The 24,880-nt window shown below is 38.3% G+C and overlaps 1 protein-coding gene across 1 annotated transcript in view; it reads left to right on the plus strand.

Moving 5' to 3' along the window:
* Positions 1-24,880, plus strand: part of VWA8 (von Willebrand factor A domain containing 8) — a 278,032-nt gene that overhangs the window by 33,242 nt on the left and 219,910 nt on the right. The window contains exons 3-5 of the mRNA XM_067563174.1: positions 6,443-6,573; positions 8,359-8,469; positions 22,271-22,438. Of these exons, the coding sequence (XP_067419275.1) occupies positions 6,443-6,573; positions 8,359-8,469; positions 22,271-22,438 (410 nt within the window). The remainder of the gene's footprint in view (positions 1-6,442; positions 6,574-8,358; positions 8,470-22,270; positions 22,439-24,880) is intronic.

Below are 24,880 nucleotides of genomic sequence, written 5' to 3' on the forward strand. Positions count from 1 at the left end.
TATGTCACTCCAAGGACTGCGGCGTCCTCTTCATGACACAGCCTTCCAGCCGTGTCATGATCTGTGCTCCTCACTTCCGGGGGCAAGTGTTGCAGTCCAACTTTCCGCCACTTCCCCAGTGGCGATGGGGTGGGAGGGACACGGCCCCACCTACTACTCCAAGTCCCAGCCCAGGGACCCTGTAGATGGCAGCCACGTACTGCATCCCCTGCAGCTCCCCAGTACATTTCCCTGGACCACTTCCCTGTGGCCCCAGCATATTCTTCACGCTTACCTCAGGGCCTCAGCCTGCCAATCACAGCAGCCAGCCTGGAGCTCGTTCTAGCTCCTTCCATCCCTGCTAGCAGCACTGCTCTGTCCAGTGTGCTAGTTGCTGCTTCTTCTTGCCTGCCAGGCCCAAATCCCCCCTCCTGAAGCTCCAGGGAGTAACTAACTCTGCTCTGCCCGGCAGCTCTTCTTATATGGGTCTGTCTGGCCCTGATTGGCTGCTTCTCTCAGCCCCTCTCTAATTGGCTGCCTCTTGCGCAGCCTCCTTAGGGCTCTAGAGAGGCCAATGTGGGGCCAACGCCCCATCACAATGGGCAAAACGATGGTATATGACATTGAAAGTTGATAAATTTACACAATTGGCAATATACGTTGGAGGGAAAAAATTGAACTACTTCTATACCTTAAACGGTTCTAAATTAACTGTATCAACTCAGGAAAGAGACCTGAGTGTCATGATAGTCAGCTCAATAAAAAATTCTACTCACTGTGCAGCTGTGGTCAAAATAGCAACACATAATTTTGCCATGGAACTCATTGTCACAGGAAGTCATTGAGTCCAATAATTTAGCAAGATTCAGAAGTAGATTGGACAGTTATGTGGCTATCAAGAATATGCATAATTATAATTTAATGATAACAAAAATGTGGAATGGCTATTAAACCTCACGTTCAAGGCCTACACTAATCTCTAATTATTAGAAATCAGGATGAGACCTACAGTGGCAGGCAGATAACCTTCCTCTGAAACATCTGGTACTGCCTGTGTCAGAGACAGGATCCAGGTTTAGATGGACCTCTGGTCTGATCCATTGTGGCAATTCTTGTATTCCTAAAAAAGGAAACCAAACTCCACGAAACTTGCAACTTACTTCTTTACCAGTTTTAGAACAGAAATGTCTAGGGTTAGAAATCTGGCAGAGAAACAGCCTTGAATAAGAAAAAAATATTCCTTTGAGTGCTCCAGTGAAACTTGGTTTGGACTTAATCTAATTGTGAGTGAGGCTGCAAATCTGTCACAGAGGTCGTGGAAATCACGGATTCCATGACTTCCAGAGACCTCCATGAAATTATGCTCTTCCGCTTCCGCCCAATGTCCTGTGGCAGCGGGGCTGAAGCTGTCAGCTCCTGGGGGCTGCAGGGACCTGGGAGCTCTCAGCCGCCACAGGCGGAAGGGTCCCAGAGCTCTCAGTGCGGTGAGGGCAGCTCTCAGCTGCCACAGGTGGCCCCCAGCTCCAAGCTGCTGCTGGCAGGGGCCCCACAGCTCCAAGCAGCAGCAGGTAACAGGGATCTGGCAACGACAGGAAGCTGGCAGCTCCAAGAACACTGCGACTGTCCACTGGTGCATTGGGGACCCCCCACTCTGAGCTGGGCAAGTGGTGGAGGAGAGGGGACCCCAGAGCTCAGAGCAGGGATGGTGGGGACCCCTGGGCCCCAAGCTGCCATGGGCGTCAGGGACCCTGGAATCCCGAGCTGCAGCGGATGGCGGATATCCAGCTGCCATCAGCCGCTGTGGGATGACCCCAGAGTCCCCAGCCACCGTGGGTGGACCCTGGAGTCCCCAGCTGCTGTGGGCAGTGAAGGATCCAAGAGCCGTGGCAGGCGGCTGGCCCCTGCAGCTCCCAGCCACTGCGGGCGGCAGGAGCAGTGGGGATTCTCTGGCTCCGAGCCACCATGGACACCACCACCCCCAGCTGCCATGGACAACCCAGCAGCTCCCAGCTGAGGAGGGGGAACCCTCCAGCCCCCAGCGGCTGAGGGTGGACTCCGGAGCCCAGAGCCACCAAGGGGGAGCTCAGAGGCCCAGCACTGGGAGGGTTCCAAGCTGGCCATGATTGCAGGACCATCCACCTCCCACAGTGGGGCTAGGGCTCTTATCCTCCCCTTGGACTTCTGTAATGCCTTCAGCCTCCCCCATCCCCATTATTTTTTATAAATGTCACAAGTAGGTCATGGGCATCTGAATTTTTGTGTATTGCCCGTGATCTGTCCATGACTTTTACTAAAAATAACGGTGACAAAATCTTAGCCATAGTTATGAGCCTTTGAAAACTGTACTCAATACATGCAAATAAGATTGGAAGAACAAAAGTTTTCTACTTGTGGTCTCCTTAATTTGCAGCTCAGCCACCCTTCCTTGCCTCCCAATGCCCAGCTATTCAGCTTAGACTCCCTGCCCCTCCTTTATCCTTCTCATAGACTCAGAAGGCGGTGGGGTGATGGCCTAGTGGGCTGGGTTTGCTGGAGGTTTTCCTGTGAGTGCAGAGGGCCCCTTGCCGCACTCAACCAGTCATAGCCCTTCTGTGTGTGGGGCTGCACCTGTGGTCACTTCTCTGGCTCTAAGGATGTCTTGACTGGGGAGAGAGGAGCAGCCTCCTTCCTCCCACTTTAGTCTCTGCTGGGGAAGGAGCCAAAGGGCCATTCAAGTTCTTCTGTTACAGGAAGGTTTTCCCTCTAACCCCACCCAGGCACTGTAGGCAAGGCTCAGGGTAAGCTGATATCCTTTTCTTGTGGATGTTCCATTGCTATGTTATTGCTGAATGTATATTGTTGTTACCCTGACTAACCATTGCATTTTCTTTTCTGTTTTTGCCAAGGCGGTTTGGGTTTTGATATGACCTAGCATGTTATGCTGTTCCTTTGGGAGTGGATGTAGTCTTTGTTGGGGGTAGATTTCTTTGCCTGCCTGCATCAAGATGGAAGATATGAAGGAAAACATATCTTCTAGAATTATGGGATTCACTCTACCTGGGACAGAGAGATTTGCTAAGAGAGACTGCCTGGAGTGTCTCTCAGTAGTGGCCCTCACCCTTTCTATGGGGCAGGGAGTGGCTTGGTACAAGCTGCAAATCCAAGTAGTGGGCTGGATAGTATCTTTGACTGGGTAACCATTTTGATTTTGTCATCTGCCAATTAAGAAGGACAAGCAGCGACTGCCACCTTTTGCTGCAAAGACTATATTTTAGGTGTTTTTGAGGATGCTGGGGCTCAGCCTTGACTGCCTTCTTTAAAAGAGCTACATGCAGACTTTGTAAGGTGTCCTCCTACTTCTCAAATAGTACATTTCTTTCCACCACCATAGATACACAAGTGTAGCAACTTGTAATACTGTGTCCTATTCTGTGTGTGCCCGTTGATCTTTGAGTATCACTTACGCAAAGTGTATTGCAAACTCCTCTTATGCAGCATCTTATAGACTCAAAATAAAAATATATTGCCAGATCCTCAGCTGGTGTTAATCAATATAGCTCCACTGAAGTCCATAGAGCTACACTGAATAATAGTGAAAATTTGTGGCATATATATGCAATCTAACCTTCAACTAGTTTGCCTCATCCTCTAAATTGCACTTAAAAAAAAAATTTACTGCTGGCCATGTAGTAAATGTATAGTACTTTGACGATGATATTTCTTAGGTGCATACTCTAGAGATCAGAATATAAGTATATAAAAAGTCAATATAGATATACTGGGTCATTGTGACAATGAAAATAGTGTAGGTATACAACAAACAATATAAGATATTGCACATATGCATCTAAAGTTGCTAAAGAAAGTGTAGAAAAAATGTGATTACCTAATTATAGACTATATTGTAAGGCACAGATACAAGAGGAGAGAGGTAAGGTTGTATGTACAAAGTAACTTCATAATTTCCTGATTTTTTAGCGCTTAATTATGTAATTTAAACATAGTTAATATATAAATATATGTATAGAGAGGATCAGTGATGCATAGAGAAGTTAAATTTTAGTATAGAAATAATTTCTATAAAACAAGAGAGGTAGTGTCATCATGAGAGACTATCTAGGGGCATACTTTCCTTGATGACTTTTCAGCATTTATTTGAAACATATTGCCTCTGATTTTAGAAACAGTCAGAGTGCTGTGTTCTTTTGTTACTTTACAAAATGTATTTTAATTGATAGAACTTTTAACCTGCCTACTAATAGAATGATTTGGAACCAGTAAACAAAGAAACATTTTCCCAGCTCCTGGCTTACTAAATATGTCAGTAAGGAATTCTGCCTGTGGTGTCATTATCTCTAAAAAGGGAAATTATGAAATTTTGTAGGAATTTAATAACCAGTATTTCTGGATATTAATACTCCAGGGTAAATACTATGTACTGCTTAAACACGACCAGGAGAACATAAGTGCATTAGATCAGTGGGGGAATGCCCCAGAGACTTCAGTTTTCTTGTATGCTGTACAACATTTATGTTCTCTTCTACATGACAGTTTGTTTTGCAGATGTTTCTGTACATTCTTAAATCTTGTTTCTATTTCTGGCACTGCCTTTAAGTCTGACCCAAGTTTTTCTTGAGGCCATCCTAAAAATAAACCTGGCTACACACATTAATGTGAAATACACCAGAGGCTTTCACAGTCACGCTGCATGACAGCTGCCTTTGCCATGCTTGTAATGCATGATTTCTGAAATTGAAGAGTGCATTTTTGCAGCAAGATTTCCCACCTACTTAAAACCTTATTCTATATGGATGTTGTAGCCCTCTTATTGAAGAGCACTCGTTATAAAAACGCACAAGGGACAGGGTCATAAAACAGGTCAAAGTACATAATTAATGCCTTTCAAGGATGGTCTGCATCGTACAATGTTTAAGACTTCAGTGGGGCCAGGATTTCACCCACTGCCTTGGAAGATCCTCTGTGATTAGAAGGAAGAGGTGACAGCACTTTGTTTGTCCCTGCCTTCTTTCTGTATTCATTTGTTGCCCCTTCTAAACGTTCTCACAGTCTGCTCTATTGGCAAGTCACAGAGGAAACATATGTTGTACCTAATGGCTAATAATTATTTTGTTTGATTCTGTGTCAGTAGCTTGCCCAACACTTAGGATCCTATGGGAGTTCTTTGTGGCATGTGGGAGATAAAGAATAGGCTAACTTTTATATTGCTTTTGCTTTGGAAGCTACTTTGTGAGTATTCTGACGTGAGAATTGGATGTGCTCTGGAAGGCACAAAATCTTCTGTGATAGTTTCTGTCTATAAGAGAGATTTGCTGCTTTAGTCGATAGTTGTGCGACCATTCATAGAAACCATTTGCTTTTGAATGTGTTGTTGGATTTTTGTTTTTTGTTTTTTTGTTTTATTTTATGAAACATTTTGGGCACATTTTTGTTTGCAAGTCCATTATTATCTCTAGTGTTGTACTGTAAACAGACTTATTATGGTTGTTTGATAAAAGGCTGATGCAAAACATATAAGAAGAATGACAATAAGACACAGAAGAATCTTGTTAGGTTTCATTTTGGAAACCTATTCCAAATTACCAAATTTTGTATATCAGAGAGTAAGCAGAAACACACAAATCAAGAACTATATCAACTGTATCAAACTATACTTTGAGCTGTGTACTGGAATGTAAATTAACAGGATAAGATGTATTTTTCTGGTATGCCTCCGCACCTGACTTGAGCAACTCTACTGTTGAGCCATTGGATCTGCTTTGAGTCTGTTAACTTTCAGTCGGTCTTTGGAGTGGCATATCATTGAAGGTCAAAGTAGTGAGATATGACTATACTTAGAATTTTTAACTCTACATACCCACTATCTATAGTATAGTTGATTAAAATGTACAGAAAAATTTGATAAGATCTAATTTACTAGGTTTTTTTATTTGTCACTGCAGTGTAAGCTACTTGATCTGGTGCAAACATTGCTATCTGTTTAATATCATTTTGTGTGACAGCAATGAAATACAGGCTAGATAAGTCCTGTTTGTCTATAACAATAATAATAATTCATTTATTATTTGTGTTGCTGTAATGCTAAGAGACCCAGTCAAGGCTACTGTCACTTTGTGAAAGGTACAGAACAAACTCCGAATAAGAGACATTCTCTGCACTGAAAGAGTGTAAAAGCTAATTTGAGACAAACTGTGACAGGTGAATTTAACAAACAAGCAAATAGAGGGAGTGGAGGAGGGAGAATAAGAGTAGGTGGGATAAATATGTGGTTACAGAGACTATGTGCACAATTAGCTGCTTTTGTGTTAGTCAGCTTTGGATTTATTTATTTATTCAATTTTTAAGTCTAAATAAACAAGGAGTATGATACCAGTGATCCCTACTGGCTACCAATTTCATTTAATAGTATTTGTTTAAAACTGCAGAATTTAGACTAGAGTTAATTTCTTTTTTTTTTTTTTCTTAGTGACAGACAACCTGGCCCAGTCTGTAGTCCAACATCTAAGATGGATAATGCAAAAAGATCTGTTGGGGCAAGATGTCTTCCTTATAGGCCCCCCCGGACCTCTTCGACGCTCTATTGCCATGCAATACCTGGTACATTTTAAAACATTTTTTGTATTAATGGAGAATTGTAGTAATTAAGATTATTTAGTTGTTATAGTGTGTATGTATTCTATGACTCGTTGAATTGTAAAAATATTAATATTAGAAAAGTTTATATGACCTGCTTCTTAGTTGCCAAATAACTTATTCCATGCACATGCTTTTCAAAGTTTTTCTGTTTTACAGTGAATAAAAAGTACAAACATTAAAGTAAATGTGTTTTGCTTAATTAATTAAATGTTACTAAGAAAAAAACTGTGTTGCCATATGCGATCACAATGGAAAAATAGTCTATTCTTCGTATTTCACACCATACAGAATCATTGCATACTGTGAAAGACAGTGAGACGCATTGCTGCCTCCTGTGGAAAAACTGAAGGAAGGGATTGGGGAATGGAATACTCTGAGGTTTCCCTTGCAGATTTTCCTTATAGTATTTATGTAGAGAGGCGTTCATGTGTTTTTCTCCCTTCCGGGGAAAGAGGGGGGAGTTTGCCACCCACCTCCTGGACCTACAGAATCTTCTGGAGGTCTTGTGACTGCACTATATGTGAGGTTTCCTGCCTATCCCACTATGATCCAAGGGTTCGTGGCTTTATCTGTTAGTTCTTAAATCTACCACAATGTGCCCTTTCATGCTTCCTCATGCTGTGTAAAGAAAGACTGCCTGCATTTTCCCTACCACATGTTTTTATTTGTTTGTTTGTTTTTCTTGATTTTTATTTTTAAACATTAGAAATACAAATTTGTATCCCTCTTGAGAGATTGTATGGACCAGGAGAGAACTGGTATCATTATAACTTACTAGATGTCAAGAAAGTGAAATGTAATTAAATGACAGTTATTCAGATTGCTTAAAAATCTTTTGTTTGTTTGAATGTTTTGCTTACAACTATTCAAATGAACTATTTGGGAAGAAAGATCTTTTAAAGATTCAACATCCTTTCAACTAAGAGCCGAGGGCATTCTCTGTGTGTATCTCTGAGATCTCCAGTGAAGCCTCCACAAGAACATGAGACCTAGGCTTGACATTCCTGCTATTTCTAAGATTAAAAAAAGCCAAGTAGGCTACATACCTAAGGGAGAAAATTTCAAACCTATTTCATAAAGAAGCAAAAAAGGCACCAACCAATTTTTTTCTCTTATGGAGGTAATCTGTAAATTCCCAGATTTAAAACTTTAGTAGTTATTTATATTATCATAGCATGCAGGAGTCTCAGTTGAGGACCAGGACCCCATTGTGCTAGGTGCTGTATAAACAGAGAACAAAAAAGTCCCTGTTCCAAAGAGCTTATAAAAATACCTGCATGATACAGTAAGAGAAAAATGTAGTTCCTGAACATATTGATAACGATGTTTAAACTCAATATGATTATTTTTTTGAATAACAATATTAACATCACTGAAACAGAAGTAGGGTGGAAATTTACAGGACTCCTATTGAACTTAATAGGAAACTTGTGAATGTTTGCTTGTGATTTGTATATCCTCATTGTTTTTCAGTGGCCACTAAAAGAAAGGCAGCTTGGAGAACCAGCCTTTTACAGGACTCAACTGTTCAGTGTAGAGAATTTATAGCTGGTTATTATGACTTTTAGAATAGGTTTGGGGAAAATAAAAGATTTATTGAGCAAAAATTCAAACTATTATGTGTGAGGAAGAGCACACTGAGCAAACATCTTAAAACTCAGAGATATTACATTTTTGTTCAGAGATACTTTAAATGACTGTTCTGCAGCCTAGAGCTCTGTAATAATTTAACACTATTGTCCACAGGAGCTGACCAAACGAGAGGTTGAGTATATTGCACTATCAAGGGACACCACAGAAACTGATCTTAAACAGCGCAGAGAGATCCGAGCTGGGACTGCTTTTTATATTGATCAGGCAAGTTGCTATCACATCCCTAACTTCTTACTGTTTCCAGTTAGTCCAAAGGAAATTGCAGTCTGAAAAATAGAAAGAAATCCATGCAAAACTGTAAATTTGGATTCAAGAAATATTGATGTAAGGGTGCTATGCTCAATAGACAGAAAGGCTTATGTAGTCCACTTGATTTTGCTGTTTCTGAAAATGCTTCAGCACTGAGATCCTAAATCAGCAAAGTACTTAAGCATTGACGTTAGTGGCACTGCTAATATGCTTTAATTTACACCCATTCTTAAATACCACGTTTCAGGTCCTAAGGAGAGATAAGAGATAAATGTATTGGTTCATAGGTAAGTGCATTTTAAATAGTTCTGTGTTCATTAGGAGCATGAATTGCATTCTGACATACAGATACAGATGTTCCATCTACAATAATGAAGCTTTCTTAACCTAAACTTTAATTGAAGGTAAGTAAATGTTTGTGCCATGTTCCTATGTATAAAACCATAACAGATCTAATGACTTTTTAGTAATAAAAAGGAATATTATACTCATCACACAAGTATATTAAATCTTAATTTATGTTTATAAAGTGCTTTTGAGTTTCTCAGATGGAAGGTGCTATATAGAAGCCAGACACTAGTTTTCTGTAGTTTGTATGATGAATCATACCCCAAAAGGAAGATATAAAATAATGTATACAGTAGACTTTGGATTTGAATTACTTCCATTGGCACAGCTGAATGGAGCTGAGATTCACCCAAAGAAAGATTATGGTAGTATTCTATTCTATTTAGATTCTTACACCAGCCCCATTATCTGAATGCTGGCTGCTCCTGCCCTCTGGGAGAATGGGGAAAGCAGCTTTAAATTCTGAACACCAGGGAAGCCTGTAGCCTGAGTCTGCTAGTGGAATGAAGCCGTGTGTATTTCTCAGATGCTGAATATAAGTGAGTCTCTGTGTAGCACAGCTCATGCCATAATGACGTCACTGAACACTGATATTTTTCAACATTTAGTGCTAGAATCTTATACTGTAACTAATTAAATACTGTACTGTAACTAAAGCTAGCATCCCATTACCAGAAATTATTTTAAAATAGTGAATCTTGACTAGGCTCTGTAGTCACTGAGGTATAAAAGTTTGTTTTAAAAAAAATTAGTTGCAGAAGTGGGAAGGTGTGTGATGAATGAGGCAAGGGACATCATGAAGAGAAAGGATGGTCTCATGGTTAACTCAGTTGAATACCATCCTGGAGAACTGGATTCTATCCCTGTCTCTCCCACAAAGTTTCTGTGTAATGCTAGGCAAATCAAGTCAATGAAAATTTTCACAGGTGAAATTTTTTGTAAAAGTTTGTAGAACTTTTGTCTCTAGACTGCTGAGATGATAATGTTCTTATTTATAGCTTTAAGTTTAATATATATAGAGAGAGAGACAGAGAGAGAATAAATACTGTAAACTGATATTTTAGTTGTTTCAGAAACGTACATATTTGAATGTAGTCTTTTTACATGGAGTATTTGAGTATGAGGTTCTAATCTGAAATGTGATCTTTTAAATCTAGGTTTGAGAGATCTTAATGATTCAGAAATCAGAAACATAACCACATATTTTTATTACAAAGCAATATTTTTAGAAATAATGATATCTTAGTACTTTTGTGGGTGTATTTGGAAATGGATCTGCAGTTATAAAACTCTTAGAAAAGCTTTTTGATGGGTGAAGAAGTATTTACTTTTGGACAGGTAAATAACTTCAAAAGTTGAGAAAAATAAGCTATATTGAAATAATGGAAGATATCAAATTATATGTTATACTTAGTTTCTGTTTTAAATTGTAATAAAAAAATTATAATGGGTTAATGACCACTTATTTGGCCTCTGTCAGGTAATGACTGTAAAGTATTATGTTTTCTTGTCTTTGCCTTGGGCCATTAATTTATCTATCCAATCATTAAATGACTGTTACCAGAAATACCTTTATTGCTGTTATAAAGACAATTAAGAAACCTCTTGACCTTCTTCTGTAATTTATTACATGTGTTAATTATGTTGCGTGTGAAGTAATTAGTTTGAATTGGCTTGTGTTACTTAAACATTCAAATAGCCTCTTCTTCAAATTTTGTTATTTTTATAAATAGCAGAACTGGTCTCCAGAGAATTTTTGTAATGCTTTAACGATATCTGTTTAGAAACTGTCAGGGTGGACTGTCTCCCGTTTGCCCCCTCATGGCCAGGAGTGGGTTTGCGGCATACTGCCTCAGTTTTTCCCTTCCAGGGGCTCCATAAATAAACTCCACACACAAGCTTTCGGTTCAATGCCATCTCTCCTTGGAGGTCTGGTTTGATTAATAAAACAGTTCAAAATAAAGTTCTCAAATGCATCCATTTACCCTCTTATTAGGTCACTCAGGCCTTTTTTGCCAATAGTCTCACTTGCCTGTAGTCTCATCCCCAAATCCAGGCTTTTTCTGCTGGAAGCTTACATGCTCCCATCAGCCTTGGTATTCCCATCTGGTCTCCCTGAGCATTTCCCTCTCCCCCGCTTTATGCTGCTCTTCATGGGGCCGGGAATCAGCTGATCCCTGCTCAGGTGTGCCTCCTTAGTACTAGAGTTGCTAGCCCCAGGCCTTGCAACACCTTAGTGTGGTGGATGCAGTTAAAGTGGTATGAAGCTGCTTATAAAGTATAGCTTATTTTGGTAAATTTTACAGGATTTAGGTCTAACTTTTTTTTTTATGGTTGCACTGTTCCTGTTCTTATTTATCTTTTTACATGTCAGATACCAAAGAGCAATATATACATCAACTGAATCAAACTTGCATCCAATGCAAATCCTTAACAATGCCTTCATATACTTTGATATCAATTATTGGATCCAAAAAAATGGAATAGCCTTCCAAGGGGTGCAGTGGGGGCAATAAACCTAGCTGGCTTCAAAACTGAGCTTGATAAATTTATGGAGAGGATGGTATGATGGGACAGCCTAATTTGGCAATTGAGTGATCTTTGACTACTGGTGGTAGATATGCCAGTGGCCTGTGAAGGGGTGGGTTCTGAGTTATTACAAAGATTTCTTCCTTGGGTGTCTGGCTGGTGAGTCTTGCCCACATGCTCAGGGTTTAACTGATCACTATATTTGGGGTCGAGAAGGAATTTTCCCCCAGGGCAGATTGGCAAAGGCTCTGGGGGTTTTTCGCCTTCCACTGTAGCATGGGGCACGGCTCACTTGCTGGTGGATTCTCTGTACCTTAAAGTCTTTAAACCCTGATTTGAGGACTTTAATAACTCAGTCATAGGTCAGGAGTCTATTACAGGAGTGGATGGGTGAGGTTCTGTGGCCTGCGTTGTGCAGGGGGTCAGACTAGATGATCATATTGATCCCTTCTGACCTTAGAGTCTATGAGACACTGAGAGAATGTTAACATCTCATTTACCTCAGTGGAAGCTATGAGTGTCTGTATGCTTACAAATGGGAGCCCAGGTGGTGTACCCAGAAAAAAAGGACCTCATTGGCCACCTGTGAAACTTTTCATTGACTTGATTTGCCTAGCATTACATAGGAACTCTGTGGGAGAGGCAGGGATAGAATCCAGTTCTCCAGGTTGGCATTCAGCTGAGTTATCCATGACACCATCCTTTCTCTTCATGCTGTCCCTTGCCTCATTCACCATACACCTTTGAAATTCTGCCAACAAATGAGGCAAAAGTCATAAAGACAAACTGCCTCATTCAATACGCAATCCTAATTCATTCCCATTCAGCCAAGTCTGTCCTGTACACTATGTAAGACTAGAGTCCTAGTGAAAAAATAGTATGTAATCATATGATTAAAGACTGTAAATGGTGGATCATTTTTTAAAAAATTACTATTTACATTTTGTCCACAGAGCAGGTAATATTCTACATCGTTGTCCATTTTGTGTGTGAAAACATATAGCTAGCCGTAGCATCTGGTACATGTGAAAAATATGTGAGCACAGTATTTTAATGCATGGGTTTTGTATCCCTATGATGCATCCTCATAAGGTAACTGCATCATAAGCTGAGAAATAAAATATTTCCAGTGTTTTGATTGCCTAGGCAGCAGGACCAAAAAAAAAAAAAAAAAAGGGAAGGGGGGAGAGGAAGATTTACTACCTTAGGTTGCAAGATTTAGTGTAATAATCAGTTAAATGTCAAAAGTGACAGAAACGACAGCTAAACTATCCTGTCTAGAAAGTGAATATGACAAGAAGTCCCCAAAGATAGCACCACATAGAACTGAGTTTGGTTTCTCTTAATCAGAAAAGATCAGAAAGCTAATTAAGAAAATGAAATGAGACATGGAGTTAATTGCATGAAAGAGTCGAGATGATTGCATTTGTTTGAGTGCAAATAGCACAAAAGTATTATGTACTGCAATAAAAGAGCTGGGCAAGAACAACCCAGTTTCCTGAAATTTTTAGTTACGGATTCAAATAGTCTCTCTCCTCTACCTGTCATTTAACCATGCCAGTGTCTGCCTGTAGCTCCTTGCTGAAACTTCATTACTTGAACTAATTTGGGACTCTGACTAATCTGGATAATATTGTTGTGATATACTCTGGATTCTCCATCATCACCTAAAAATGGAGTTATAGCAATACTATTAAAAACAAAAACAACCTTTCAAGTTATTTTTCCAGCCCTAATCCTGGTACTAAAACTCACCCAGTGTCCCTGAAGACAATTGCCACAGAACACCTGGATGCCTTAATGTTAGAATGAAGTTAAATGAACAAATGGTAGCAAATTTGGTGAACTGTAAGAGGAAAAGGAAGACACAGTAGGACTGAAAAGTATACTAAAATGACAGGTGTTATAGACAGGTTATAGACAAAATAAATCTGTTGAGTTCTTTTTGTCTATTTACTCATAGTTCATATTATGTTATTTTGATGTTCAGAAAGGGTCAAATTCACCCAGACGGCTCATGCACATCCTTCCTCATACAAGTTCCATGAGGGAGCAGTACCCTGGGTGGAGTAACAGAGGGACTATATGGTAACCCTTGTGGCCTGCCTCTCAAATGAAGGCATTTTTCTTCCTCCTTTACTAGCCAAGGGTCTGATCCTACTTTGCCACTTGCAGGCTAAGACCCTAAAATTGCTGGCATATTCTGTAACAGGGAGAAAGAACTATACCTGTAACCCCTTGTTTTCATTTATCAGTATTAAAATATAGATTTTTTTTCCTCATAAATGTCCTGCTTTTTAGTGTTTAATGCAAATTTTCTGAACTATTCATGAGGCTCCTTAGTAACATTTGGTTTTTGCTAATCAAGTGTGCCAGATTCATGTATGAAGCCTAGTGAGAGTTTTCTTTCCTGTCTTACACTGTTGTTGTTTTTTCCCTCTCCCTTGACTGTATTTCTTATGAGGAGTGAGCTGCCATTAGCTGCTTCCCTCCATGGCGAATCAGTAGGAATTGTAGAGTCAGTTGGAGTTAATGCTGCTTTTGAGTAGCAGTGATGCTGAAGATGTGTTTGATTTTCTTCTAGCTATAAATTCTTTCAGACTATTACCCAAATAACAAATATTACAGGATCTTATTAGGGGATAAGGCAACAAGCCACGTTTATTGTGAACACAGAAACTTGGTAAATAGTATTAAAGAAAAGAAAAGTATCAACACTGTAATAACATTAATATTGTGCTTTACTTAGTGAAATAGCATTAATAATAATGTAAACACTAGGAAAACAGTATTAACATTATATCAATACTACAATTACAGAGACACATGTTTCAATTGATGCTTTCATTCACACTCACACAGACTGACAGGCATACACAGACAGGGAGACAGACAAACATACATAGGGATCTTCCAGAGTTACCAGTTTCTTGGTGCTCATGATTGTCACTGGCCAGGTGACTAGAGCATGAGGATGAGGAGCAAGGTTCTGCCAATGCGCATCGGTACTCCTGGCTGATGTGATGTTGTAGACCCGAACCTCCAGCCTTCATCTTCTTGTCCCATTTTATAGGGAAAGGACCCCATGTCAGTCTATGGGTTTTGCATTGTCATGCTGCAACTGCATTCTTGGTGTGATCCTTAATCACCCACAGTGTTGCAAGCCTGATCAGATTTTGTCCTTTGAAATATGCTGGCTCCAAAGTTATCAGGGTGGGTTCCTCTTCGGCCATTTGATCATCTTTGCTTCTTTCTTCTTCCCTCAAGCGTTTTAGGTGAGGCTGGTGTTTTCTTCATGTCTGTTTCGATATCCCTTACTCAGACCAATTGTTCAATCACTCTTTTTGTCTACACCCAACTCAATTGCTCGGCCATTCACACTTCAATCACTCAGGGCCAACTCCTAGCTGAAGAACTTGCATATTATTTTTAGAGCAAACCTTATTTCATTTTTGACAGTGTCTTTCACAATTAGATAGATACATTACATTGCACAGTGTGACTTTTGTACTTAGAATAGGATTTTTACAAATATATTGGAAGCAGGTAAAATTAACAGATAAACTGGCCGGTGGACATAGTACAGACATTTACAAACAAAGTGCAGACAGACTTGAATTAACATTTAAAAGGGTAGAACAGTAAGAGTCAGTTTGAGGTTTTAGCTTTTGATTCAGACTGATGTGCCTTTTGGTAGGAAGTGGGGGGGTTTGTGGCTCTGTTCTTACATATATTTCAAAAACAAGATTTTGGTCAACAAGACATCCCTCACCTCTTCCAACAAGGATAGCACCCATCTTTGTTGTTCCAGGTTCCACCTGGAACCTAGAAGATTTTTTTTTAAAGATATTGGTTAAAATTTGTCATGTGTTCCCTAGGCAAGACAGGAAAACTGGTTTACAGGTACTGAAAGAAAGAATTCAGTTTAATTGGCACAGACGTGAACATAACGGAAAAAGAAAACAGTCAGTGGTTAAATAGAAAAATAAAAAGGTCATCATAGAGAAGAGCACATGGAACCTTTAACAGTCCGCTAAGTGCATGAGACAAACTCCAGCTCCTGTTCTATTGACCCCAGGAGGTTTCTTTTATTATAAGTATATAATTATGTACTCTTAAAAAAACAAAAAACCGAGAGTCCTGTAGCACTTTAAAGACTAACAGATTTCTGCAGGCATAAGCTTTCGTGAGCTGCAACCCACTTCGTCAGATGCATGAAATAGAAATCAGATAGGAGGTGTGTATATATATACACACACATCCAAGGATAAGAAACAACAATGGGGAGGGTAGGTGTAAACAAAGTCCATTCAGTTAGAGTAAATGAGGCCTATTCACAACCATGGATTATGTACTCTGCATCTTTAAGGTTTAGCAAAGGCAGTATAAAACTGTGCACCTTGTTGAATAGTAATATAGTTTGTGTATATCATTAAAAAATTTTTAAACTAAAAAATGATCACTTGAATGATGCCTTATCGTTTATAAGGAACTTGCTTAAAAGCAACTGTGAAAATGCTTTTGGTAAACTTTACTCAGCCATTCTAGGTTTTGGAATGTGGATTTTTCTGCTTTTTTACAAAATCATTAGTGGTACAATAAATATTTGGCTGCTTATATGCTATATTTATCAACGAAAGTATTAGAGCTTTATTGATTCTATGCAAGTATGTTTGGATTAGCAACAACAACAAACAAATTTTAAAACTATATACAGTAAATTTTTGCCTTTTAAATGCCTGGCCTTTTAAAAGTTAGAAGCAAACCGCTCAGTATTCTCAAATGATGCTGTCGGCTGGACAGGATTGCAGGTCTTTTTAAAATTAACAAAAATCTAGATTCATCTGGCTTGTCTTGCATGATTTTTACTTCCATAATTTTCACCATTGTAATGCAACAAATATTAACACAATCTCTGTGGCAAAATAAATTTAGAAATCAGGAGATTCAGTTTTAAGTGCTAAAAGAAAAGAAAGGAGTTCAGGTTTACCACATTTCAGTGTCTTTTTTATTCTGGGTTCAATTTCTGACCTATAATGGTTGTGATCAGTCAGGTTGGCTAAGTAATTGAAAGGTTCTCTGAATCATTTTTCAGTTTTCTCCTTCTGTTTTTCCAGGTTTTTTGGCTTGTTTTTAATTAGATCAAAACCTGGTTACCACTGAAACTGATAGTAATAGGATCATTTTGTAATCTGTCAAATTATTCCAAAGCATCCCTCCATTGCTTTTGTATGCCTAGTGCCTGTGTAGAATTCATGCTATGTTTTGATTAAAGTCCTCCTTGTCCTCAATGAAAATGTCAATGTATTTATTGTTGTTGGATGCAAGTGTAGAGATGCACAGACAATCTGCAAGTGTAGAGATGCACAGACAATCAAGCGTTGTTGGGAAGCTTGGAAATCAGTCTTTCTTTCAGTCAATCAATCAATCCACCATAGGGTTGATTCTGATTGTGGAAGAATATTGAAGAGGTGGTGAAAGGTCTGGAACGGAGACTGAAATTATGACTCTGGCTCTATTTCAGTGTGTCTGTTCAGAAATTTCTCCAAAATTCTACTATTCCACTTCAATAGACAAAGTTTCATTCAGTGGCAAATTCAATCTTGAAGAGTCAGAAGAAACCTATTTTGTGTAAATCATGGGAAGAGCCTGTCTCTATTTTGTCACTTAACAACTTTTCATAATGTTTACATTTGACTTTAGAAGAAGTATATATTATTACTTCAGTCCATTTAATTGTTTGTTTCCCACTAAAGAAATCTGCAATTTGCGCAGCAGTTTTCACATTTACTATAATTACAATGGGAAACAACCACCTAGTAAATTCAATGCTTTGAAGACTCAAAAATAAGATGTTAGACAGTTTTATTTAGAATAATTTTTTCAACTGCCTTCCTCATCTCCCAGATGTTGAAAATTACTAATATAGTCTCGTAAATGAAGCAGCGCAACAGTTCACACCTCCATACCCTCCTTTATTTTAACCACCCAATGATAGCTGTACCCTTCTCTACAATTTCCAGTACATGCATTTTGTCACAATACAATTTTGTGCCATGGCAACAGTGTTTACATGATAGCAGGATTTACGGATTCTTGTAGTTGTCTTACTTTGCAATGGTCATTTGGAGATGCACAAAATTGTGTGATTATAGGGAAGACTGTGCAATCCTTTTCTCTAGGATTTTTGTTTTTAAGAATTCTTGGTTTTAAAGTTAATATTATTTTTTGTAGGTGTGGAATAGACTGGAATAAGCAATATCCATAACATATTTACTCTGTAAGACATTACCAGCCAGGTTTCTGCTTTTAGACAACAAATCAGCCTATTTTAACTGCTGAATTTTTACAGCATATATCCCCCAGAGCAGGTATCCAGGTAACCATGCTGTCACTGTTTCTGGGCACAGGTGGGTGGTTGGAAGGAAAGAGCTTGTTTCTATCTGATGATCAAAAATAATCCCTAGCTACAGCCACAATAAACCTAAAGACAAACATTTCACAAATTCCCCTCACCCTTTTAACAAGAACAAATATTCAAAATTTTAGGATTATCAAGGTGATTTGTTGCATAATTTCAAAACCTGTCCATTGATATTTTATTTTGAATGTATGAAATAAATATTACAATGGACCTGGTGGGAGGGTAAGAAACCACAACAATCTCTTTATTGTGTTATATAGCTAAAAAGACAGTTTCTTGGAAACACTTTTAAAAAAATATTCAGAGAGATTTCAAACTTTTTCTGTCCCTCTCTCCTCCCTCCTTTATTTTTGTTAGTTTTTTTAAAACTAAAATACATATCCTGATGCAGATAAAACTGAAATAATGGTTAGGAGGATGTTTTGCACTGTATCTGGTTTATTGAAAAAGCTACTTGTGAGCTGCTATAATGCATAAACATTTTCTTTCAAAGGAATATTTATAGCTGTTTTGATTTCAGGAACAACCTTCATTGGATTAATGTTAATACTACTTTCCATGAGTTCTCGAGGTAGATAAAATACTGTGTGTATATTTCATAGTATTTTGGAGAGTGATTTCTAATATTTCATAGCTGTACTGTAGAAATCCATAGGGAGCATAATCTGATGAATATCGTAGTGATAAAGTTAACACCTTACATATTATGGGGTGGGTGCACTATACATTTTCATGGGAGATGAAAGAAATAGGCTGTTGACAGTCATTTAAAAATAGTTTTAAAAAATTGTCATAAATGATAAGAAGACAGATTGATATAGCAATAATAGAAGATATAGCAGTAATATTTCAAAAGTTATTTGTATACCAGGAATTGTATTTTTAAGGTAAACTCCAGGAAAACAGAGTTTTAATTAATTTTTAAAATTTGGCCCTTCAGACTCATTTTCAATTAAAAAAAAGTTAATGTAGTAAAATGTTTCCTATGTATTAAAATTCTGATCATGCTATGAATTGATAGCCTACTCGTTCCTCCAAGTTAGTGATTCTATTATATACCTGCTCATAACATACAAGAAAATAATGTGGATTTCTTTCATATTTGAACTTTTCCACTGATATTGGTAGGATATAAATTCTGCAAATCTACATCCACAGTGTGCGTGTCTCAACTAAGTCCAAAAGATATTATGGATACTCAAAATATTTTGAAACTATATGAACAGTTTGTGTATTTTCTCTGGCTAGTAAAACTCAGTCATAAAGTCTTTATAGCTTTATAGTATGTAGAATCCTACTAACTTGGCAAAATAATAGTTTGTTAAAGTTTATTCTGGCTTTCTCCACAGCCCCCCATTTACACAAAGTAGAAGCATTTTGTTCATGCAAGTTCTTCCATTGACAACCTTGGAGACTAAAATTTTTTAGTAAGCTAGTTAGAGCATTTTGTTGACTTGACCAATGATCTCCCTAAATAAGAATGTTGGAGTAATTTTCCTTTGATACAAGAATTGTATAGTTTGGGATGGAGGATAGGAGATAGGACATTTTATGCTACTTGTTAGAAATAGGAGTAGGACAGGGATGTTATTTTAGAGCATGGTTTTTGCTCTGAGTCAACAGAATAAAGCTAATTTAGAAATCTTTTGCTTTTGGAAGGAATTAATTTATGTCCATCCAGCGATTCATTTAAAGGAAAAATAACATGAGGGCTGCTTGTTATTTGCTAGTTGCATTCCAGATTCCTGAGATGTTTATTTTGAAGCTAGATATTCAATCAGAAGAATTTATTTGCAGGTAGATACTTGATTTGGAAGCAGACACTAGGATATTCAGGTTGCCTTTCTCTTCTAAGTCACTGGCTTGAATCCAGTTTAGAGAGTTAGTGTTCAGGAGTCCTTAGCATCTGAGGATTCTTTAACTTCTGTGAAATGAGCCTACACATACAAGTTCATATATCAAAATCACTATCGCAATTGACTCCATTATTTGCAATCTTATGCGAAAAGCCAAGGATTTAAACAGAAATGATCTTCCATGCCATCTTTAGAAGTGCCTCTACCAAAACAGGGTTTAGACATGCTATCTTACTAGTGATGTGAGACACTTGCATTGCTGCTGCATGTGCTGTATCTCTGTTGTGTATAAACAGAACCTAGATAAGGAGTTCAGTCTTTTCAGGTTGGAATCTCATCTACGTCTTGTGAAGGACCTGTATTTGATTCTAATCATATCCACAGTGCTACACACACTTGTGATTGTTGCATCTCACTTGGTTTTGGTTCATTCTTTCTCCCTGCCTTATCTTTGTTCTCTCTTTTTTCCTTTTCATCTCAGTTCTCTGTATTTTTGTGGATTTTGCTTTCCATTTTTCATTCTTATTTTTGTTCTTTGGACTTTATCCTCCTAATACCTTTTTCCTAGTTCTCTTCACCTCAATCTTTGTGACCTATTTCTTGACCTCCTTCCCTCTCTCCCATCTACCAACTGTTCTGGTTTTAAATTTTCCTTATTTTTCCTCCTAGTAGTTTCCTTATTGCCTCTCTTCCCCTCTCTCCTTCCCTTCCTTTTTTTCCAGCTCTCTCCTCTCCCTTTTCTTCCTGTTCATTTTGCTTGCTTTTCTTTCTCTCTCACCTCAGCTCCTGCCCCTAGCTTTGCTCTCCTTTTCCTTCCTTCTCTTATTTAACAAAGGGCTCAATGCTGGGAGGACATGAATTGTTTCTGTAGGAGTATAGAAGATAGATGCTGGGAAAGGACTTCGGTCATTTTTCCTTTGTAGCTGTGTCTGTATGTAAAAGTGCTTTAAGGAAACTTCTGCTAGGAAACATCTTTGATATGGTGCCTTAAGAGGCTGCTTATAAATCCAGCCCTGTTGCTACTTTCTAAATGTGTGATGGGCTGACCCATTTTTCAAATTAGTTATATGTAAATGGTATAGTACTAGAATTCAGGGCTCTTCTGGATGGTAACTGTGAATATTTGGATATGAAGTGTTGTAAGTTTATAGGGGCTAAGAAGATGGGCAATGAGGAGGTTGCACGTAATTACTGACACTAAGGCTCAGTTTTGACCGTTGACTCAAATTATGTACTATAATTCAACACCCAACAATAAACAATCCACCAAACTAAACCATGGTGAAATCTAGATAAGAGACCATCATTACGAAGCAGCCTTCTCTTTCAGAAAGAGCTCCAAAATATCCCCAAATGTTTCCAGTGTAATTTTGCTTTACATTTAGTAGCAGACTATTTCAATTAAAGTAGCTTGTAATTGATGTCTTGTGAATATATCGTTTTAAAATAATAGTGGGCTTGATCTTCAATTTTACCATAGGATAACATGAATGAAGCTTTTGTTTCAATGGAGTTACATTGGTGTAAAACTGGAATGGCAGAGTAGTGATGTAGTTACATTGTCATAAAACTGGTGATTCAGTTTGTCAATTTTGTAGGATTATTGTAAACATAATGTTAAACTTTTCTACTTTTTACTTTTAAATGCATTTGTTCCAGAATTGTTGGATGTGCTAAAAGTAAACGAAAAATCTAGGGAAACAAATAAAAAAGCATAAATCAAAAGAAACAAATATTCAGTGGCGCATCTTAATACCTAATATCTAATATTCACTATGCATATTTTACAATACCTGCCAGCAGAAGGATTTTACATTTTACTACACTGATACAAAAGCACTCAAAATATCTTTAAGCAGCTGATTTTTGTTGAGTAGTTACTTAAGATACATTTCGCTGATGTAATCTTTCACTGTCCAGCCCATTAGACAGGTATGTAGCATCGCACTGGCTCTCAAAGCTAAGTTGTGGTCTGAGTCTTGTCACTGTGTGCTTGATTGATGCTTATGTGCTTTCAGGGCCTGAATCTACTACCTTTATGCATGCAACATAGTCACTTACTATATTGATTTCAATGGAACTACATACAGCGAGATACCACCCAATATAAGTTCAGAATTGTCTGTTTTCCCTTCACTTTGCCTCAATAAAGACATGCTTTATGAACATGGAACAAGTTAACCATATCTGGGATTTTTATTGTTTTAACTTTTAATATTTAGCTTTACATTCTATTCTTGAAAAATGGTCAGGTTTTTAACAAAAACATATTGCACAAACAATTTCCAATGTTTTGTTTTGATGCTATTTTGTTTCCTGGATTTAAATAGTGATTAGACAAATACCTGCTGCAACTGATTCTTTCTACAGAAAAATGTGTTCAATTTAATTGCTATGTAAGGGTAAGATCCTGCAAATGCTTACAAATGGAAGTAGTACTTACTACCATGGTACATCCCATTAACTCATATTACTTAGGCATTCACGTAAGCACTGTGTCTGGAGTGTGTGCAGGATTAAGCCCTTCATTTTCAGATGAATTTCATGTGCTATCTTGTGCTGTATTTGTCTCTCAGCATTGTTTTTGTTGTTGAAAAAGTGTGCAGTCCGTGCAGCTACAGAAGGCAGAATCCTTGTGCTGGAAGGGTTGGAGAAGGCAGAGCGGAACGTCTTGCCCGTGTTAAACAATTTGTTGGAGAACAGAGAAATGCAGCTTGATGATGGGCGCTTTCTGATGTCCGCCGAACGTTATGACAAGCTGTTACAGGTATGGGAAAGCATTATGCTGTTTTGAATTTCTCTCTCTTTTTCACAGGGAAGTGATCCTATTAACAAAATAAGAGCTGTCCTGAGATAAACAGGGTACATCCCAAGGAGGAGTCCTCACCTGTGCAAGGGTGTCACTCAAGGTGATAGCTAAGTGAAAGTCATGGGTGAAATCAGCCACTCTGTCATTTAAAAATAATTTTAAAAAATTCCTCCTGCATGTCCTTTATTCTCATAGAGAGAGCATGGCTACTAATTTTTATATGAATTCTACATGCTTTCAGCAAATGCGTGCTATTCTGATTCACAAAGAAAAATATTTGTGACAGAGTTGAGGTTGAAAGTGTTCTAGTGGAGTTGAGCTAACACTTCAGAATAACATTACTCTCTTTACAAAGCCCTCTAAAAAGGTTAGGATGTCTGGAAATGAATGGTTAAGGGATGCAGTACATTCCTTGCTACCATATAATCCTTCATTCATCCTATAATTTGTAAAAATATGCGAAAAAGGCCAATATAAATTACAGAGAGATTATTGGAAATTGGTCCTTTGAACAGGAAATGGGAATTTATCATTTCCAACTGATTACGTTGACCTTTGATACATTTTCTTCAAGTTTTATGAGGCAAGGTTATGTTTGAGCAGGTTGTTGCCAGCCCTCTGTACTATACTTCCATGCCCCATGGTTTCCTGTCCATTTCCTACCACCCACCTGACCCTTACCTATCCATATTTCTTCATATTATACCTACTCCCATATGCCATCTGAGCAGTTGCTTGTCAGTTTATAATCATTTAAAAATTTTAAACTTTGCATATATGTGAAAAAACCTCTGTATGAACATGGCCAGTCTGTAACTTCACAGGACAGAAAAGCTGGGCTGGGGAATGCAAACAAAACATTGTAATATCTCACTTAGAGACATACATACCTCCGTACAAAGCATGTCTCCATTAAGCCTAACGTACAGGGAGTCAGAACTGGGGCTTTCTTCCGCCAGGGTCAAAAAACCCAGCAAACAAGAAATAGCTTAAGCTTGCTTCAAGCAAAGGAAAAGAAATTACAGTCCTTCACTTAAAGTTTCTTAAATAGTGTGTATAGTCCATCAGCTTCTCAGTTCTTCATTGCTTCTTGGTCCTGTAGTATGGCTGAGCTGGGCAAGTATTCTACTCTTTCTTTTCCCTTCAGGATTTTAATTGCCTTTTTTTTTAAACCCTGCTTTAACTCCTGTCTTAGTGTGGGATATCAATAATTATTGAGCTAATACAAGTTAGAAAAGTTAACTTCAGATAAATTTGAAAACAGGATTTTAAATTTCCATACTCTGATTTTTATTAAACTTGCAATAAAATCTCGGTGTTGGCTGGAAATGGAACACACACACCCCCGGTGACTCTCAGCCAACCCTAGTGATAGGAAGGAGAATTGCAAATAGAGCAATGTAAATAATTTGGTTTTTCAGTTCACTGGCCAAACAAAATATTGAAAAGAATCATTTTGGATCAATCTGAAACAAAACATTTTTGGTCCCTTCAGCAATATGGGGGAAAAAATGGTTTAGGTCTAGCAAAACATTCTGTTGGACCAAAACATTTAATTTAGATTTGGGGTGTTTTTAACTGCTTTTTTAAATCAGAGAAAAGATAATTTGGAAACATTGTTCACAAAACCATCAGAGGATGAAGAGGTAGCATCTCTGTGTTATATAGTCTTATGGTTAGATCACTCACCTGGGATGTCAGGGACCCAGGTTCAAGTCCCCACTCTATCTGTTTCAGCAACTTAAACATGGGTCTCCCATTTTGAACGTGTGTCCTAATCACCAGGGTGTAGGGGATTCCAGGGTGGGTCTTGCACTATTTCTTTTGTTGAAGCTGTTTCACTTTGTATTAAATAATTAAATATTCACTGGGCCAGAGAGAGTGTGTGATAGTTCAGGGACTCACCTGGGAGAGGGAGTCCTGGGTTCCAGTTCCTGCTCCAATAACTATTTAAGTATTTTACACAAAGTGGAGAATATGAGAGATTGAGAGAGGCCCACTCCAGAATACAATATATACCGTATATGGTTATGGCACTCACCAGGAAGTGGGGGAGATCCAAGTTCAAGTCCCTGCTCTGAATCACACAGAGCAGGGACTTGAATCTGGGCTCCAGCATTCCAGGTGATGGCTGTAACCATGAGACAAGAAGGCATACAGAGGCTACCACCACAAGCCCCTTCTTCTGCTTCATGAATCTGCCAGGAAAACATTTTGGCAGAAAGTATTTGGCAAATTTGTGTTGAATACATGAATAGTTTCAGTTGACCCAAAATTTTTTGCCCTACTCCAGTTTCAATATACCCACATTCTTACATATTATTGCATAACATTATTCACTGAGTCATTAAATACCATAACTCATTTCTAAGACAATTGTGGTTGGTGGTTATGCCTCTT

Source organism: Emydura macquarii, unplaced genomic scaffold (genome assembly GCF_026122565.2).
Source record: "Emydura macquarii macquarii isolate MOO-44397 ecotype Brisbane River unplaced genomic scaffold, CSIRO-AGI_Emac_v2 contig_2473, whole genome shotgun sequence".
NCBI classification, from domain to species: Eukaryota; Metazoa; Chordata; order Testudines; family Chelidae; genus Emydura; species Emydura macquarii.